The following is a 19,080-nucleotide window of genomic DNA, read 5'->3' as shown; positions in this document are numbered from 1 at the left end:
AGAGGGCACAGTGAGAGTTGAAGGTCTGTGTACTGTACCCTTCTTGGCCAATCCGGGGCTATTAATGACTTGTGCCTGGTCTTGGCGAATTTTCCTCAGACCCAGAGGGATAAAGGGTATGGGGGAAACGGGCAAAGTAGACGGTTGCTCCAGCTCAACTGAAACGCCTCCCCCAATGCTCCCTGCATTGGATACTGGGGATTGCAGAATAACTGGCAGTGCATGTTCTCGTGGGTGGTAAACCGGTTTATCTGAGGTATACCCCACAACTGGAAGACAAGGCGAACTACCTCTGGATGGAGATGCCACTCATGGTTGGCTGAAAAGTGCTGTCTGAAACTGTTCGCATGTATGTGGAGAACTCCGGCCAAACAGTTCGCAAATATGCAAACCCGATGGTTCTGAGCCCAGGACCAGAGTTGCAGAGCATCTCTGCAGAGAAGATACAACTCTGTTTGTTGATGTACCACATCATAGTAGTGCTGTCTGTCAAGACTTGAACCGATTGACAGTGAATGGACGAGAGGAAGGCCTTGCGAGCCAAACTTATTACCCGCGACTCCAACAGATTGATGTGAAACATCTGTTCTACTGGAGACCAAAGACCTTTGATCTCCAGATCCCCCCAAGTGCACTCCCCACCCTAGAATAGCAGCATCCATTATGACTGTGGTCACCAGAGGAGGAAGACAAAGCGGCTTCCCCTGCGATAGGTAGCCATCCATACTCCACCATCGAAGATCTGCTGCACTGTCTATGGAGACTATAATGGATTCTTTGAGATCCCCGTTGTGATGAAACCACGGAGGTACCACTGGAGAGCCATCATGTGACAACGTGCCTGAGTAACCAGCAGAATACAGAAAGCTAACAGACCGAGCAGGCGTAAGCATTTTAGGACCGGAAAAAATGCTCCATCCAGAAACATTGGAATCATAGCCTGAATGTCCTGAATCCTCTGAGGAGGGGGAAAGGCATGATTCAATGTGTGTCCAGTACTGCCCCTTTGAACAGGAAGTGCTGAGGGGGCCCCAGGTGAGATTTGGGCACGTTCAACAAAAAAACCCAGGTTAAACAACAAATGGGTTGTCACCTGCATATGGTGCAGCACTAACTCCAGGGACTTGGCTTTGAGCAGCCAATCGTCCAGGTAAGGGAACACCGATATTCCCTTCCATCTGAGATGCGCTGCGGCCACTCCCATCACCTCTGTGAAGACTCGAGGTGTGGAAGTAAGACCAAAAAGAAGGGCCGCAAACTATTAGTGTTGCGACCCTACAATGAACCGGAGATACTTCCTGTGCGACTACAGAATGGGGATGTGCAAATATGGATCCTGAAAGTCGCTAGAAACCATCCAGTCTTCCTTGTCCTGCACAAGAGACACATGAGCTAGGGTCTGCATTTTGAACTTCTCTTGTTCTCTTGTTTGAGGTACCAGTTCAAACTCCTCAGGTCTACGGTGGGCCTGAAATGACTTTCTTGATGATAAGGAAATACCTTGAATAACATCTCTGACCCTTTTCTTGCTTGGGAACCAACTCAACTGCACCCTTTAACAGCAGATTTTGTTCTTTCTGTTGAAGAAACAGCAGGTGATCCTCTGAATAAAAAGAATGCTCTAGAGGGAAGGGAGGGGGAACTCCGGAAAGGGAAGAGCATACCAATTCCCTACAATGCTCAACACCCATCAGTCCAATGTTACAGACTCCCATTCTTGTAGAAAATGAACTAAACTCCCCTGTATGGGCAACACATGCTGTTGAAAGGGGAGCGAACTAGGGCTGCTTTTCTGACAGTTTCGCAGTGGAGGAGGAGGAAAGCTGCTGGGTGGCACCATGTTGCCCAAGTCTTCCTCAACCCCCGTAGGACCTGTGGGGGAGGTTGGCAGGTTGCTGACTCTGGAACTGCTGCCTCCCACGAAAGGAGGATCTACAACCAAACACCCTAAACTTATAGAAAGGTCTATAGGTTGAAAAGAGAGTAATTGAAGACCTAAAGACTTAGCCGTGGCTTTGTTCTCCTTGAACCTATCAAGAGCAGAGTCAGCTTTTTCTCCAAACAATTTGGACCAATCAAAAGGGAGGTCCATCAAGGTGGATGTTACATCCGGGGAGAACCCCGATCCCCTAAGCCATGCATGCCTCCCATTGGCCACTGATGTCTCCATGGCTCTAGTAACAGATTCTGCTGTATCTATTTAGGCCAGACTGAATAACTTGCTTAGCCGCTGTTTGACTATCCTTCGAAAATTCTTGAAAATGTTCCTGCACATCCTGCTGTAGTTTGGGAACAATCTATCTTTAGTGCATGGATATACCTACCCAACACACATGTAGCATTAATAGATTTGAATCCCATGCTACACGAAGATATTTTCCCAAGCACTTTGTTTCCCTATCCGCCGGAGTTGTAGGGAAGAAAGCAGGAGCAGCCTTTGTAGAACAAGAAGCCTGGACCACCAGACTTTCAGGTGAAGGGTGCTGAGTGAGGAACTGCTGGTCACCTGGCGCAGCTCTATATCTCCTGGAAATTATTTTGGATAGAGCCAGAGTTGTGACAGGTTTGTGTCACGAGTCCAAGACCGGCTCAGTCAAAGCGTCTTTAAAAGGAAGCAAAGGCTCTGAAGTAGCAGAAGATGTGAAGAACTTCAGTCATAATGTTAGATTTCATCCCCGAAGTGGGTAACGGCAAATTCAAAAGTTCAGCCGCCTTCCTGGTCACTCCATGGTAACTAGTTACTTCTGGAGGAGAAATAACTCCAGTTTAAAACCGCTTCCACTCCAGAGAAGTATCCAGTCCACTAACCACCCCAATACCTTCAAAACCTTGAGAAGGTAAAGGAAATTCTCCTTCGTCAAGTTCTAGTTGTTCCTCAAAATATTGTTGTTCTTCCAAAAGCCTCAAGGATTCTCGTTTAGACCTTAATCTAGATTCCAGTTTCTGCGTCGATAATGTATCTGTCAACGAAGATGTTTTTCGTGGCGCCGGGGAATCTGGAGTTGGCGCAGGGATGTCACTGTGAAGAGGAGTGGCGTAACTCGACGCTGGACAAGATCTATCCTATGTCAGTATTCATGCCAACGGCGCAGTCATCTCCAATGGCGTTGGAGCCATTTGCAGAAAAGGCAAGAAAGGAGCCTGTTCATAGGGTACCGGGAGGCCTCCTAGATTAAAGGCCAAAGGACCCGTGGGGCCCATAGGTGCACCAGCAGGGGCCAGCACTCTATTAAAAATGCTAAACGTAGCATTTAAAAAAACAGACGGATCTGTGCCAGGAGTCAGAAAAACAGGGTACTCCTGCTGAGGCAGGGCCCCACTTGACTCCTGTTCTCCTGGTCTGCTGGCGAAACAGGAGAGAATTGTGCAGAACTCGTAGGAGTGGAGAGCTAGAAAGAAAAGAATTCCATTGAATGCTGGTGCATTGGGAGTATTCAAAAGGTGAGGAATCCACAGGTAGATTTATCCATCAGAATCAAGTATTTAGGGGCACCCCTGAACCTGATCCTTGGCAACCTCAAGAAGAACATGAAGAAGGACTGAAGAGCCGACCCCAGCAGTAAAGACTCCACATGACAACTGACTTGGCCCCAGCCCTACCGGCCTGTTGGCAGCCTCAAGACTCCTGCTACAAAAGGGCGATGCATCCTTCAGGACCAGCAACCTCTACAAACAGAGGACCAAGAACTCCAGAGGACAGCAGCTCAATCCACAAGAAACATCCAAGGAGGACTCCAGAACCACCCTAGATCTGTGTGCCCTGCCCACTGCACCTGACACCTACAGCACTTGTCCAAGTGGCCCACCAGTCCAGAGAAGGTCCCCAGGTGACTCCGACCTAGAGTCCACCACTGGTTGAGCGCTCTTGGCCAACATGATGATGGCTGCAGCCTAAATCCAGAGGACCCCCCGTCCTTGACTGCATCTGACAAAGATTCCCGACGCCCAAAGGCACCCCTGCCCACGTAGACTCCTGGTCTTGGGGAATAAGTCCTGCAATGTCCAGCGGGTGCCTCTCCTACTTGTCCAGCCTTTGGTTTTCCGTACCAACCCCCTTGACCCAGCCTGCAGCATCTTTGTGACCGCCGGGGTTCCCACATTGAAACGCACTGGGGGCCCAACGCTGTGTTTGCACCCTGCTGCCTCTGTGCCTTTGAGGGTTGTGTTTGATGCGGACCTGTGCCCCCCGTGCTCATCTTAAACCCCCAGGTCTATGCCCTGAAGACGCAGGTACTTACCTGCAACCTGTTTCTGAGTGTCCCCAGTCCTCATAGGATTCCACTGAAATCCCAACACTAACTAGGACCTCTGCACCCGGTCAGCCCTGTGTTGCTGTTGGTGCACTTTTGGGTCACCATGAACTTTGACCTGTAGACCTCCTAACCCCAAAGACTGGGATCGTAAGTCAAGTACTTGCCTGTTAACTGTGTTAACACTTTTCTAAGGACTGCATTGGTTCCTATGAGAAATTGAAAAGTGTTACTTACTTGTAAACTGATTTATCTGAAAAACTTAAAGTGCTTTTGTTATATAAGCTTGATACAAACTTACAACTGTACTTACCTGCAACAAAGATCCTCTTGGTTCTAGAAATAAAGTAACAAAATATATTTTTGCTATATAAAAACATTGGCCTGGAGTTAGTCATTCAGTGTGTGCCTCACTTCTTGAATGTGAATGTACAACAAATGCTTTGCACTACCCTCTGATAAGCCTGTTCAACCACACTACCACAGAAGAGAGCATTAGTTCCATCTACTTTAGCCTGTGTCAAGCCTGTTGGGATACACAGGACTCTGTGCACACTATACCTCATTTTGGAATAGTATGTACAGAGCCAGGTTCCTACACAGTGCACTCAGGGACCGGTTGCCGGGTCCGGGGGCTCAGCTGAGGAATTTGTGGGAGGACTGTTTGGAGGAGGACTTTCCATAAACTACTTGGAAGGACTGCTTTGAATCTGTTGAGAAGGTACCTATGAATGCCAGGCTCCAGTACACTCAGTTTAATGTCCTCCACCACACATGACTCCAAAGAGGGTGGGGCATACGTATCCAAGGGCGTCCACGGCCTGTCCCTGTTGTGCTACTCTGAAGATGGACTTTCTCCATATGATGCAGGATTTCCCTGTGATAGTTTCGTACTGGGAGGAGGTGTCGCAGTATGTGGGAAGTCTGCCACAGCATCCCTGCTGTGCAAATGGGAGGCGGATCTGTTGAAATAGGTCAGGGTGGAGGTAGCGGTTCGGAATGACATATGGACCCAAATGAGAGAGGAAGGGAGGTTTGATAAATGGGACAGTTTTATCGATAAATTGGAGAACACGTTAGATGACTGGCCGCCTTGGACTGAAGGATTACTCTAGTTCTAGGTGTCTTGGCTGCAGGGACTGTCAAGGAGGGTGTCGGAAAGTGTGGCACAGGGCTTGTGGCAGTGGCTTGGGTGCCGGGGTCTCGACACCAAGTGCTGTGAGGGTGTGCTGCACTGACAGAGGCTTCCTTATGTGTGGCTACAGTGGGTGAGGACTGCTGACCTGAGGTGCTGTGATATTCTGTGCTGTTGAACCTCCCCATAGACCTGCATATGAATGTGCTGCTATTTGCTTCCTGGTACTTGCTTGATTGTTTTATTTTCCACTTGCGGTTACTGTGCTGCTATGACAAAATTCAATAAAGAGATTTACAAAAAAATTTGATTGAGAAGTCAAGTGTATGGGTGGCTGCCTCACCAAAGCAGAGACTAGGAGGGCATATTTATAGTGGCCTAGCCCCACCTTGCGCCATATTAACATCATTGTTTTTTATGTTAATGTGGCCCAATGAGGTCGAAATTCCCCTGCCTTATTTACAGGGTGGCGCAATCAGGGCATTGCGCCACTCTGTAACCCTTTGCGCTACATTATGCCTGCGCCAGGCATAATGTATGCAAAGGGGGTATTCCCCTGTTAGGGGAGCCGGAAAAATGGTGTAAGGAAATCTATGAGATTTCCTTGCGCCATTATTTACGGCAATTTTAACGCCTGCTCGAGAGCAGGCGTTAAAAGGGGTCTTCCATTCGTTAGAATGGGGCCCTATGTACTCTGCAGGAGTAGCGCCAATATTTTGGCACTACTCCTGCAGAGTACATCAATAGCGTCATGAAAAATTATGCTATTTCCCCCTACCCTGCACCATGGTGCGCTGTATTTTAAATATGCTGCACACATGGTGGCAGTAGGGGGGAGCTAAGGGGCGCAGGGAAAGTGGCGCCGCACTCAGTGCAGCGCCACTTTCCATAAATCTGTCCCTAGATTTCTCAACTGACTATCCTTTAAGAATTGGCCCATGATGGCAGTAACTCTGTCTTTCTGAGCCTTCATTGTTGATGAAATGGATAGGTTAAAGTTCTGAGGGGCTTGCTCCAGAAACTATGAAACTGGTCAATATTGTCTGAATGGAACCCCTTTGGAAGTTGCTCTAAATTGGGGTCATACGGCATGGCAAAGGCATTCCAATTGTTGTCCTTAGTAGACCAGGGAAAGGCTGGATATTCCAAAGGTGTATCCTGAGCACCATCGCCCTGTACTAGCTCATTCACCCTGAACATCATGATCATTGATGTCCTTATGCGTAACCTCTTTCTGCTGGCATGGAGGCTGTACAGATGTAGTTGGAGATAGCACAAGAGGAACTACTGGCTAAAAAGGCTAGGATTGAGGAACAAGAATGAAGATTAAGCGCAGAAAGACACAGGTGCCATTAGTGGTATGAGCACCAAGAATGGATAGTCCAACAGCCTAGTGGGACACCTTTACTGTTGGAGCAAAAAGGCAATAGTGAGCAGCAGTTAAAAGTTATCAACTGATGGTTTGAGAGTAGAGGGTTTAATATTCGGATAAACTGATGACTAGGCAGTCACCAGGTATTTGCTTACATATTGTGACAAGAATTTTGGGTGCAGCAGACCTTGACCTTTTGGGTGATGTCTTACATGTGTGCTTATGAGGATGCCCAGGAGCCAAAGCGGAAGTCTAAGGAACGTCAGAACAGGGAAGATTACCAGTTGTCTAAATCTTAGAGACAGGCTCAGGGGATCCCTTAACCACCTAAAAAGTCAAGGGGAGACTGGTTTAGTACTCTTCGTTTTCGACTCTGCAAAGAATAAGTCAATGTAGAAGCATATTTTTTCTTTATGGCAGCCAAAGTCAGGCAAAAGGGATTAATTCAAGCAGGTGAATCAATATAAGATCCAATGCTGGAGAACTAATATTCACAAATGCCGGTCCTATTGTTCTGTCCTTTACTTTCTTTAAATATTTCTTTTTAGTATTTTCAAATTTCAGATTTCACGTTTCTGTAGTTTATAATAGCTGCAAATAACAGGTGTCACTATTAACCTGCTCTGTTAATCTTATGAATTCAGGTTCCAAGGCACTGACCGATTTCCTTTTTTTTTTGTAGAACCTGTCCACTTCACCGTTCATCACCTCAAATCTAATAGTTGTTGGGCTTTCTCACAGTGTTAAGTCAAAGTCCACTCTTTAATCACAGTACTCCTCATCTAAATATTGTGTTCATTAGGAGAATGTTCATATTTTTAGGAAAGTTTTTAAAAAGGTAGAAAGCTTCACAAAAGCCCATCGCGGTCATGGAAAGCATAACTCTATAGAAAACCTAGGGGGCTTTCTGCACTGTGAAGACTGCCAAAACAAGAGCAAACATAGCACAATTATCATGGGATTGCTTTAAAAGTCGTACTGTATACATACCTGTAGGAACTGGACTGTTTTCTCTGGAAGTTTTGTACCAATGAATTGAAGAGTTTCTTTGTGGAAATTGCTTCGCAGATGTGTTTGTATTTCGTCCTCTGAAATGGTACGAAACTTGCAGACTGAGCAGGTGAATTGAATTCTGGGACAGAGATGCATTAAAATGCATTAAAACTGGGAAGAGAGGTGATTAAATGCATTAAAGTAATAAAACTAGACTGTAGTAATGTGATTACTCAGATCCTCAAACCAAGTTTTAATGTGCAAGTTCTGACAGTTGAACCAAAACCAGGCACCATACAAGCATTTTGTAAAGAATTTTTAAGCTACTCAATGTCCTCATCTCTCTCGCAGATGAGAATGTGCAAAATTCCCGAATGCCCTCCTCCTGGTTTTTAAACTGCACTTATCCCACAATTCTATTCCCACTGCGGTTTACAACTTATCATTACAAACCCAGTTCCTACGTTGTTTGCTTCAAAAACATTTAGTTTATTTGAAAACTCATTTATCAATTAAAACTTAAAGGTTTCAAAGAGCTCTGCATCCAAAAGGCCTACTAAACTGAACCAAAACTTAAGCATTAAAAGAACTTCCCAAGTAATCCAATACATAAGTTAGTGCTTGAAGTTAACATACACTTTTAATATGTCAAACACACCAGAAATATGGTACAAAATCTCAACCTCAAAGCACAGTGATCCACAGTTTTCCTATCTGTGTTAGGATGTTAGGCTACAGCTTTCAACAATTTCTTTAAATCAACCCCTCAATATGCCCAGAGTGCATCATTTTAAAGCAACAATGTAAGCAACAATGTAAGAAGATGCTTGCTTTGTTTTATGCATGCCTCAGGTCGTAATAACAAACCCAAATTACGAAGACTATTAGGGAACCTCTTTACTAAGTGCGGAACTTTCAATCTTTAAAATGAATGGAATCTGTTTCATAACGAGAGTACCTTTCTATAATCCTCGTTCTCCATTCTGTTCCCCATAATGAAGATGCCTCCTGGTGTAGGAGGAGAAGCTGCTTACCTTTAACCCTAGTCCTCCATCATTAAAATAGACATTCAATTCATGAATGATAAAGACGCGATTATTACTGGCCTGCAAGATTTGTGTTATTTATCGCAAATGATGGGTTTGCCGCAAACTTTTAGTGATTTACTAAAGTTTGCATGTCTGGGTCTTTATTGGGTGTTTTTATCTTATTACATTTTGGCAGATTTGAACTGGCATAATGCAAACGGTGAAAAATCCAGAGGGTGTGAGTTTATAGCACTACATGGAATTATAATCCCTCAGCAAACAAATCTTTACATAGCCGTAATGGAAGGAGACACTTGTAACCGATGCTTATATAGGTCTCCCTAACAAGGTTTATGATATCCTGCAGAGACTGAAGCAGTTAATGCTTATGACTATTATTAAGCATGCAATCAAGGAAACCCCCACTATATTTGTAAGCACTGGACTACTTTGCCTATTGACAGAATACAGCAGCACATTGCAGTCCTTCAATGTTAGGGGTTTCCGTGCATTTTATGATTTATTTATACATCATAAAGGAAGTGAAAGGGCTAACAGAAAACAATAACATTATCTGCAAAAACATTTCAACAGGAAGCAATAATCGTTCTCTCTTTCTAACAGAGCCAAAACAAATTTGATTTGATCCCTTAAAACATTTGATTAAAAGCCTACTTTAATTATTCCGCCAAAGAGAAAAAGCAGAAAGGGTGTGTACGTGCACTACTCTTTACATAGGACAATTTTTACACTTTTTTTTTTTTTTTTTTAGGGAATCAAGGTTGCGCAGAATGCAAAGAGCAGTGAAAGTCAGTTCTGGGGGCCTGGAAAATAAGTATTCAGTCAACTTTCTTTGTACTATAACGATGGTTTACCTGGAAGGTGGATTAGTTCTTAATAATGTCAGAGTTATCTGTGCTAAGAACTAAAATAACAAACACCTTTCCTTCCACATCATGCCATGCTCAATGAACAAGTTACCTTCAGTGATGAATTATCCGGTAGAAATATATTCTCGTTGCAGATTCCTTACTTTAGAATTTCCCCCAGGCATCAATCTGGATCCAGAGATTTTTCTTCAAGCAGTACTCCTGCGCACTTCGGTCAACTCCACGTTCGTCGTTGGCGTCGTGGTCGCAGGATATAACGTCTTATATAGGCGCCATCCTGGCACGCTGACATCAGTTTTTTTCCACAACTTTCCATGCCAGACGTGCAGGGCCATGAAGAACGCTGACTGTGGTGCATCAGAACTAGGGTCCTGAAAGTGAAGTCCCTGTCCCTAGAAATTTGTTCATAGAGTGGGGAAGATGGCTGAGTCAGTCGGTAAGGAACATGCAACTAGAATATGTCTCTACCAGGTAAGTCGTTACTGAAGGTAAGTAACTTGTTCATCTGTTAGAAACTTCTGGTTGCAGATTCCTTACCTTTGAATAGATACCCAAGCAATACAATTAATGGAGGAGAGTCTGCAAACCACGATCATAGTAGGAAGTTCTGCAGGACCAAATGGTCAAACTACCCCTCCCATCGGACCTGATTGACCGGGCAGTAGTGTTTGGTGAATGTGTGCAAAGACTCCCACGTTGCTGCCTAGCAGATGTCCAGGACTGGAACTCCGTGTGCTAACAGTGGCTGCAGCTGTTGTTCTAGTGGAGTGAGCACGCAAACCCTCCAGGTTTGCTTTTTAGCCAATGCGTAGCACATTTTAATGCAGAGAACAACCCATCTAAAGATGGTTCTCATCTGCACTGTCCGACCTTTCTTCGCACCCACATAACTCACAAAGAGTTGATCATCCACCCTGAACTCTTTAGTATAATCAAGATAGAATGCCAATGCTCATTTTGGGTCCTGGCAGTGGAGTCTCTCCTCTTCCTTAGAAGGATGTGGGGGCGCATAAAAATGGCCTACATAAAAGGGTGTGACCACTTTAGGTAGAAAGGAAGCCCTAGTATGAAGCACCACCTTGTCAGGATGGATGGAGATGAAAGGTGGCTTTGAGGAAAGAGCCTGCAGCTCAATCACTTTGAGGGCAGAGGTGATGGCTACAAGAAAGGCCTTCTTCAGAGTAAGAAGCCGAAGAGGGCAATTGTGAAGTGGCTCAAAGGGAGCACACATCAGAAAAGTAACAACTAAGTTCAAATTCCATTGGGGAATTATAAACGGAGAAGGAGGAAACAGATGGGTAAGAAATCTTCCAACAATGGGAGATTTAAACAAAGAGTATTGGTCAGCAATTGGAGGAAAGCTGATATGGCAGACAAATAACCCTTTATGGTGCCCAGTGCAAAGCCCTGCTGTGCCCCAGAAAGAACAAACAAAAGAACCTAAGAAAGAGGGGCAGAGAGGGTGGTCAATAGACTTGTCTGTAAACCATGCCACAAATTTGTTCCAATGACAGGCGCAGAACGTTTAGGTAGAGGGATGCCTGGTTGCCAAGATAATATTACAGACTTCGGGCAGAAGTTCAAAAGCTGTCAAAGCTGTCAACTGCTGCCACTCAATCTCCTAGCAAGGAGGAGGAGACTAGACAGGTTTGGATGTAGAACCCTACCCTGCGGCTGCGACAGAAGATGCTCCTGAAGAGGCAGTCTGAGTGGAAAATCGATGGCTATGCTCAAGAGCTCGGGATACTAGACTCTTCATGCCCAGTCTGGAGCCACAAGAATAAGTTGGGCCCGGTCGTTCTTGATCTTCTTGAGAACTCTGGGCAGAAGTGGTATTGGTGGAAAGGCATAAAGGAGGCCTGAGTTCCATTCGAGATGAAGTGTCACCAAGCAAGTGCCACCTTGGAAACTCCAGTGCACAAAACAGCTAACAACGCATGTTCTCTGCGGAGGCGAACTGATCTAACCAAGGCTCGCCCCACTGTTTAAGGAGACCTTGTGCCACCTCCGGAAGGAGACGCCATTCATGAATGACCAGACATTGACGGCTGAGTTAGTCCGCTCTGGCATTCAAAGAGCCCGCCAGATGTTGAACCACAAGGGATATGCCCTGATGTTCCAGACACATCCAGAGGTGCACAGCCTCCTGACAAAGGGTCCACGACCCCACCCCGCCCTGCTTGTTGCAATAGCACATGGCAGTGGTATGGTCTGTGAACACCTGCACCACTTTCCCTTGAGAGAAATGCTTTCAATGCTAGCCTGATCGCCCTTAGCTCCAAAAGACTGATATGGAGCTCAGACTCTGCCAGAGACCAGACGCCTCTGAACTCCGCCTCTCTTAAGTGGCCACCCCATCCCAGGTGTGACGCATCAGTAGAGGCATTACTCGTGCAGCCTCTGGCTGTAGGACGGCACCGCTGGAGCTGAATCGATGCCAAAGAGAGGCTGTCTGGGGTCGACTGACAATGAAGTCCAGTCTGGGCCATGATTGTGTGACTTTCCCTTGGCTTGTCCCGCATTTACACCGGCTTCAAAGGCCTGTTGGCCTATGGTGAGGCTAGGAATTTGGAGAGGAACTTGGAGCCACATCAACGGCTCAATAAAACATTTTTCCTCTCGCTCATGAATGCCTTTGATATACATGAGACTGCACTGATCGTACAACCTTAAATCATGTTTAGGATCCAAGCATCACAAGCAGACCTCATGAGGGTCCAAAATGAAAATTTGGCCATAAAACAGGACCAAATAGGGATTAAAACCTGATATTTTGAGTGGAGACATCCTGTTGGGAACTGCCTATAGTAGAATTTTGTAAAAAAGTGTAGCAATGAAAGCTACTCCGGATCCATGTCAAAGGGTAAGGAAAAAAATAAAGAACGGACAACAGGGCACCACGATTGGCCCTATATGGCTCTGGTGATGTCATGTCTGAGGTGGAACACAGTATTCAGACAAAGCTAAGAACCACTTCTCAGTGCAGGAAAGCTGTTTTAACTTTTTCAGATCCAGCTTGGTGCCCTGTGAGGATTCAGGAGGTGAGGAATCTGCAAGTAAAAAAAAAAACACAATTGAGAGTACGGGGTTCTTGTAACGGGGGCAGGTCAGTAGTGTAACATTTGTAGCACTATGCCCCTCATAAACCTCAACTAAAGGTGAGACAACAGTGGATTCTGGTGTGTGGGATAAAGGGGGAATTTCCTTTACGGACTAGGTGGTCTCACACACTCAATGGTGTCATGCTTCATTATATGACCACCTAGCCCCACCCAGGTAGGGCAATGCCACCTGGGCGGACTCAACCTCACTGTTAAAGGAATAGGAGGGAGTGCGTAAATCAATTTTGGTTCTGGCAAAGGGGATCCAGCTAGACTAGGAAATAAAAACACCTAAACAGATACCTGTGTGTATTTTAATAGGAGGTTCTGTTTGGTGTGATTAAAAAGAAGACTGGGACACCAAGTGAGAGCAATGACTCACTGGGTCTCCTATCTAAATGGAAAATGCCGACATGTTTCTGCCCACAACGAGGAGCTGGAGGGTCTCGGGGCATTCATCAGGGCGAAGGATCCCTGCTATACATGCTAAGTAAGCGTAAAGTAATTAATAGTAATCAAGAAATATAATAATAAGTGTCACCCGAACGGGCGGGGGGCCTACCTTGCCAAGGGAATACCTGGGGGGACCCTATCACTAGAGGCTACTAGCCTCTGGTGTCCTGGAGAGGGAGCGTCCCCTTATAGTCAGACTTGCATCAGAGGCGGGCGCTCGCTCTGCGCCTAGACCGACCTCTCGACAGGACCGCTTGCATGCAAGTAAAACTGTCCATCTAAATTAGGACTCCAAAAGTAATATTAGAACTAGAAATGTGGAAGGCAGTTATGAGCCACACCTTATTGAAATAGGTTGTGTAGTACCACCTCTCACACAGTTGTCAGTTTTTTAAAAGCAAAATTAAAGATTTTTGATACACACAATAATAGTACACACAATAATAGTACAGAAGGCAAAGGTGAACAGCATTAGCTTGATTCAACTGCAGTTGTCATCTAACAATACCCTTGGCAGTGAGGAACAGAGCACCATGTTTTAACAGAATGGGATGAGAGCAGGAGAGGGAGCGGAGGAGGAGAAAGAGAAGGGTGTATTGGAGCACAAAGTCCACCAGTAAGACGACATGCCATCAATGCCAATAATTCAGAATTGTGAGATGTGTTGAGGTCTGAAACGTCTAAGCCATGGGGTTGCTCTTGGTTTTCTATAATGTGGCCCAATAATTGTCACGGTTGGGATAAGACCCAATGAATGGGTTACCCATGCAGTCAAAGAAACAATGTTTGTTGGGGGTGTTTCCCACTACATGAATATTTAAAATGATGATAAGAATGGCAGTATTGGGCACTGTGATGGCAAAGCATCGAACAGCAATCCATATGGTGTCCCCTTAAGTCCTAAAATTGATTCTTGAAAAAAAATGTAATTGAATGGCTGTGGCAGACCAGCTGCATATAAAAAAAAAAAACACAAGGAGGGATTAGAAACAGAGGGAGGATCTTGCTGAATGGGCAGAAATGTTTGCAAAATTAAAAGACCATCGAAATAAAAGACCACCTTGAACCTTAAATTGAATGATGGTGGTCATACAGAGACAAAATACATCAGGGAAATGTCAAATAATATTGGGAATTTGTGAACATAAAAGTGAAAACGTAGTTTTGGGATGCAAGTGAATAAGTCATCTGGGTGTTGGGGTGGGTTGGTGTCATGCTCCAGTATGTGGATGCTAAATTTGATGTTGATTTCTTGATAAGTGCAATAAAGTTTAACAAAAAGATTAAGACAAGACCACAAGGGGACACAGCTTCGGTTGGGGACCACCAAAGGAACTACCCCACTCCTGGTCTGAGCCATGGCGCGCAGAGGGTAAGTCAAGATGGTACAAATTTGTAAGCTGAGCTGATTGTTCCAACTGGATCCAATCAGCTTCAAATGGACCCATTTGGCTATAGAACTACTTTATCAATTCAATTCAATTCAAAGAAGCTTTATTGCGGCTACAAGAGCCAAAAAAGCGCGAGCAGTAATAAATACAAATAAATGCACATGATGAAATAAAATTGCAGGTAAATATGGTGATAAAAGGGAATAAAATATAAATAAAAATTAAAATGGAATAAAAATGAGATAGAATAAAATGGAATGAAATTAGATAAAATGAAATGAAGTGAAATGCACTCTGCAGGAAGTTGGGACAGTCTTATTTGGAGTCTTTGTCCAGGAGAGTTTTCCCTCTAATAAGCCAACTAGCTCCGAGGAATTTGGCGATAGCGATCACTAGCGTTGGCCTGGTGTCTGATCTAAGGATTCGCAGAGCTAGCGCAGAGCAGCGTGCTCCCAGTAGTCTGCATGCCGGGGCCAGCCATTTCCTACGGGGGGCAGTATACGCAGGGCATGCAAAAAGGAGGTGAGGGAGATTCTCCACGGGGGCTTTGCAAGCAGGGCATGCGGTGGATTCGTTGTGTGACCAGCTGCTGGTGAAAAGTCTTAATGGGAGTGTTCCAATGCGGAGCTGGAAGTACAGTTTCCTTTCCCTTGGGGCCGTGATTAGGTCCCAAAAAGTTTCGTACTTGCATGACTCTTTTAGGTTGGCAAAGGCACAAGATAATGTAGTGTGGAGTGCAGCCCGAGTGTCTTCGTTGTTGGCCCTTTGCCAGTAAAGTTTCTTTAGTTCGCTTTTCGAGGGAAAGACTGACGTGGCTGGTGAGTTCCAGAGATCATCGAGCCCGATAGAGTGGAGTAAATCCTTGATGGATCGTAGCCAGGGGATTCTGTGCAGGTGGTCAGCTTTTAGGATGACCTGTAGAGCTTCGGTGAAGATGACAAGTTCCAGAGTGGTCCAGAGACGCCGCCAGTACAGCAGAGGTCGCAGGCGGGCTTTGTGACCAATGCGTTTGATGCCGAGGTCCTTGAAAAGAGGGAACAGTGGGGTGCTTAGCGGAAGGGACACAAGGTTTCTTAAGAAGTTGTTTTCAGCGGTGGTTAGGTCTTGGGTTTTGGTATAACCCCAAAGTTCACCCCCGTAGAGCGCTGAGGAAACTGCCTGGGCTTCGTATAAATGTAATGCTGGGCGAATTGGTTTTGTGTGTGAGAGGTGGAAGTTTTTTAGTAGAGCCCCAGTTGTTTGTCTTAATTTAAGGGCTTGTTTTCCTATGTGTGGCTTCCAGGACATGTTGTCAGTGAGTGTTATGCCCAGGTACTTTATCTTCATGGGTCAGGCGGTTTCGCCAGAGATTCAAATTCACCCTGCCTGACTTGATCCTGGTCCTAGAGGAAGAGGTAGTGGTAACCCGGAGAAGGATGACATGAGTATCAATAGGGACCTATGTGTGGGCGATGGGTGAATGGGTGAATGAGAAGTCAGTCTTAAGACAGCATATGTTGAGACTTGTAGTAGGAGCATCGTGGTGAAATGGCGCAGACGGATTTTGAATTAACTTACTTTGTGGCACTAATTCTTGGATTTGTAGGGATGCCAGTTATTGTATTTTTTATGAAATTTTTTGATTTAAGATGCATAGCATGTGCATCTGTAGCTACACATGCCATCAAACATATATATATATGGCATAGAGTTGAGGAGAGGTACCTCGGTTAGATTTAGTTAAACCATTGAACTGTCTCCTAAGGTGAGGTGTAGTGTAAGGCACTATCAGTTCACAAAGATGAGGCCGTAATAATTCTATCACACGAGTCATTAATAAAGCTCAGTGGCAGTTCATTCCTTGGTGCACAGGAGTGAATACACTGAATATAGCAACGTCTGCAAGTCAAGAGTTTACTGGTGTGTGAAAGTAGGTAGTCTTCTTGGTACCATAGAGGTTCTGTTTAGGTGAAGCAGACAGAACGCTGCATGTGCTTAAAGGAGTACATGGGAGCCTGGCAGTAGTCAGGTGTTTGTTTCATTTGGTACAGTGCAGGGGTTGGCTGGTGAACGCTGAAGCTGTGCTGCAATAGGTTGAGCTCTGACCAAAACGCGCTGAAATTGGTAGGCCGATCGTCAACACAATTGCACAAAGAAAGTGTGAGATTTGGGTAACTGATGACTGCCAACACTGTCAGAATGAGAAATCCCTTTTCAAAAACAGAAAAAGATGTAACTAAGGAATAGAAATTCCAACCATAAGGTACTCCAGCTAGGGAACTTGCAGCAAAAAAAGGGTTACACACATGCATGTGGTTGCTGATGGCACAAATATGCGTCCAAGGGTTGGGAATTACGATTCCCCTTGACCGGAACCTTTAACATTTCCAGAGTTGCTAATTCAAGCTCAAAATGTATGAAATGAGACTGCAGCCTAAACCCACACAGTTTGAGGCCATAAATATTTGGGAAAAAGTTGTGAATGGGAAAAAAAAAAAAAAAAAAGAAGTTTGCACTCAAAATCCATCATAAGGCTTATTCATGGATGAATGCCCAAGAAGATGAGAGGTAAAAGAAGTGAAGGGAGGAAGTGACAGACATTTTGAGTTTACCCGTTGATAGATGGCGAAGAGACAGAAAAGGAAAAATTTAGTGAGAAAAATAAATCTATGAACGAGGCAAATGTAGAGAGCGAGGAGGAAGATGCCTTCATAGATGAGCTCTTTAGATTAAGACCTCCCCCATTAGAATGCAGCAACCGCACTAGGTGCCATAGCACAGGAGAATGAAACCGACAAACACTGTGGCCACCCTAGAAGTTTGTGCGCTCCCCAAGCTACTCAAAGACCACTCTTCCACCTCCAGCTCAGACCTCAAGCCCTGTAGCAATAGGTTTTTCATACTCATCGGCGACACTGAATGTTTCCTTATTATGACTATTGCTACCATGTCCCAGAGTTAGACCCTTTTGACCGCCCCTCAGGACATCAGAGTGGTGTCCAGCGTGATAGCCTCAGGCCTAGGGGAGGCTTTGAAAACCCCTGTGGCTGGAGGTCACATGACCACTGCAACTCTACCAGTCAGCCCACAAAGTAGAGTAGAGTAAAGACCCCACAAAGACTAAATGTCGCTCAATTGAAAGACAAATTTGATGAAACTGGTAAGGGTAATTTAGGGCTGGACTTCCTAGGGCACTATGATAAGAGCGAGTTACTTTACATGAGCAAGTAGGCTGCAAGGGTGGCAGATGAATGTGGATTTGATTTGACACAAAGAGAGAAGTTGCAAAAGAATGTCAGAAAGACAAAGAGTTGAAGTTGCTGAAGCAGAGAGGGCTAAGAACACATGTAGGGGAGCGTATTGAGACATCAGGAACAAGAGTGAGACTGAAAAGTCCAGGGAGGAGTGGTGTGAGAAGGAGAGGGTCAAAGCAACAAGAAAGTCACCAGGAAGGATGAAGGCGAAGTTGCAGGAGAACTAGCAAAGGCATCCTCTTTAAGGGAAGTACAGGGATGTGCATTTGTGCATGTCCCATGGTCTCAGACAGACCTTTTCCTTTACACAAATTAATTCTCTCCTCAGGTTGAGGGAAAATCCTGGTAAGTGGTAGACCTAGATAGAACAGAGTTACCATTTGAAATGTCTTATAGGAGGATTTGGATGCCTTTTTAGAAGGGACTGTCCTGAAGGACCTAAAAGCGGAATGTAAGTGAGTAGTGAAACGACTAAAGCAGGAACCCACTTGGGTAGCAGGAACAAATGAACCTTCACCTTTGGTTAAGGCCAAATATGATGCAGGCATTAACCACCTAAAGACTCAAGTCCCTCAAAAGGTAATGAATCGAAACAGAATATTCCAAACATCCCAAGAAATCCGTTATGCATACTCTGAAAGGCTAATGCAGGCATACAGGGAGCCTAGGGGTCCAATAGGGATAACATGGAAGAGATCCTTGCCCCATTCTTGCAAAGGTTGCAACCTGAAATTAGCAATCAGATCATACAGGGTGTTCTTTACCGGCAGAGTAAACCACTAAGACAATATCCTGCAGTATGCAAAGTATTGCAGCACTATGTTAGAGGCTAAACATAAGGGGCTGAAAGAAAGGCTTATGATTGCACTGAACCAGGGGACACAGAACAAATGTAAAAAGGGACCAAAATGGCCCACTCAAGGATTTGAATTTGACCCCAGTACAGGAATAAACATGCAGGGAGTCTCAGTGGCATATGGAGGGAACAACCCATGAACGGGAAGAGGTTGAGGCAGTGCACCTGGAAACAGTATAAGTGCTTTAAAGAAGGCTACCCCTTGTCACATTTGCAACAAGATTGGGCATTGGAAGAGGCCTCTACAGTCTTGGTTGTGCAATGATTGATGCCCAAGCCCCATACCTCACAGTGCAGAGAGAACAACTTCTAGCACCAAGTCTCCCTTTGCAGACTTCAAAGGTCCCGAAGTAAGGCATGTCCCTGAATCCTCCTGGC

The 19,080-nt window shown here is 45.2% G+C and overlaps 1 protein-coding gene across 5 annotated transcripts in view; it reads right to left on the bottom strand.

The window, feature by feature from the left end:
- The window catches only part of AKAP8 (A-kinase anchoring protein 8), an 816,848-nt gene that overhangs the window by 261,922 nt on the left and 535,846 nt on the right, over window positions 1-19,080 (bottom strand). For all 5 annotated transcript variants that reach the window (XM_069231685.1, XM_069231682.1, XM_069231683.1 and 2 more), the window contains one exon: window positions 7,748-7,889. In XM_069231685.1, the coding sequence (XP_069087786.1) occupies window positions 7,748-7,889 (142 nt within the window). The remainder of the gene's footprint in view (window positions 1-7,747; window positions 7,890-19,080) is intronic.

The sequence above is a fragment of the Pleurodeles waltl genome, chromosome 4_2 (assembly GCF_031143425.1).
Source record: "Pleurodeles waltl isolate 20211129_DDA chromosome 4_2, aPleWal1.hap1.20221129, whole genome shotgun sequence".
Lineage (NCBI taxonomy): Eukaryota > Metazoa > Chordata > Amphibia > Caudata > Salamandridae > Pleurodeles > Pleurodeles waltl.
This window is presented reverse-complemented; position numbering and strand designations above follow the sequence as displayed.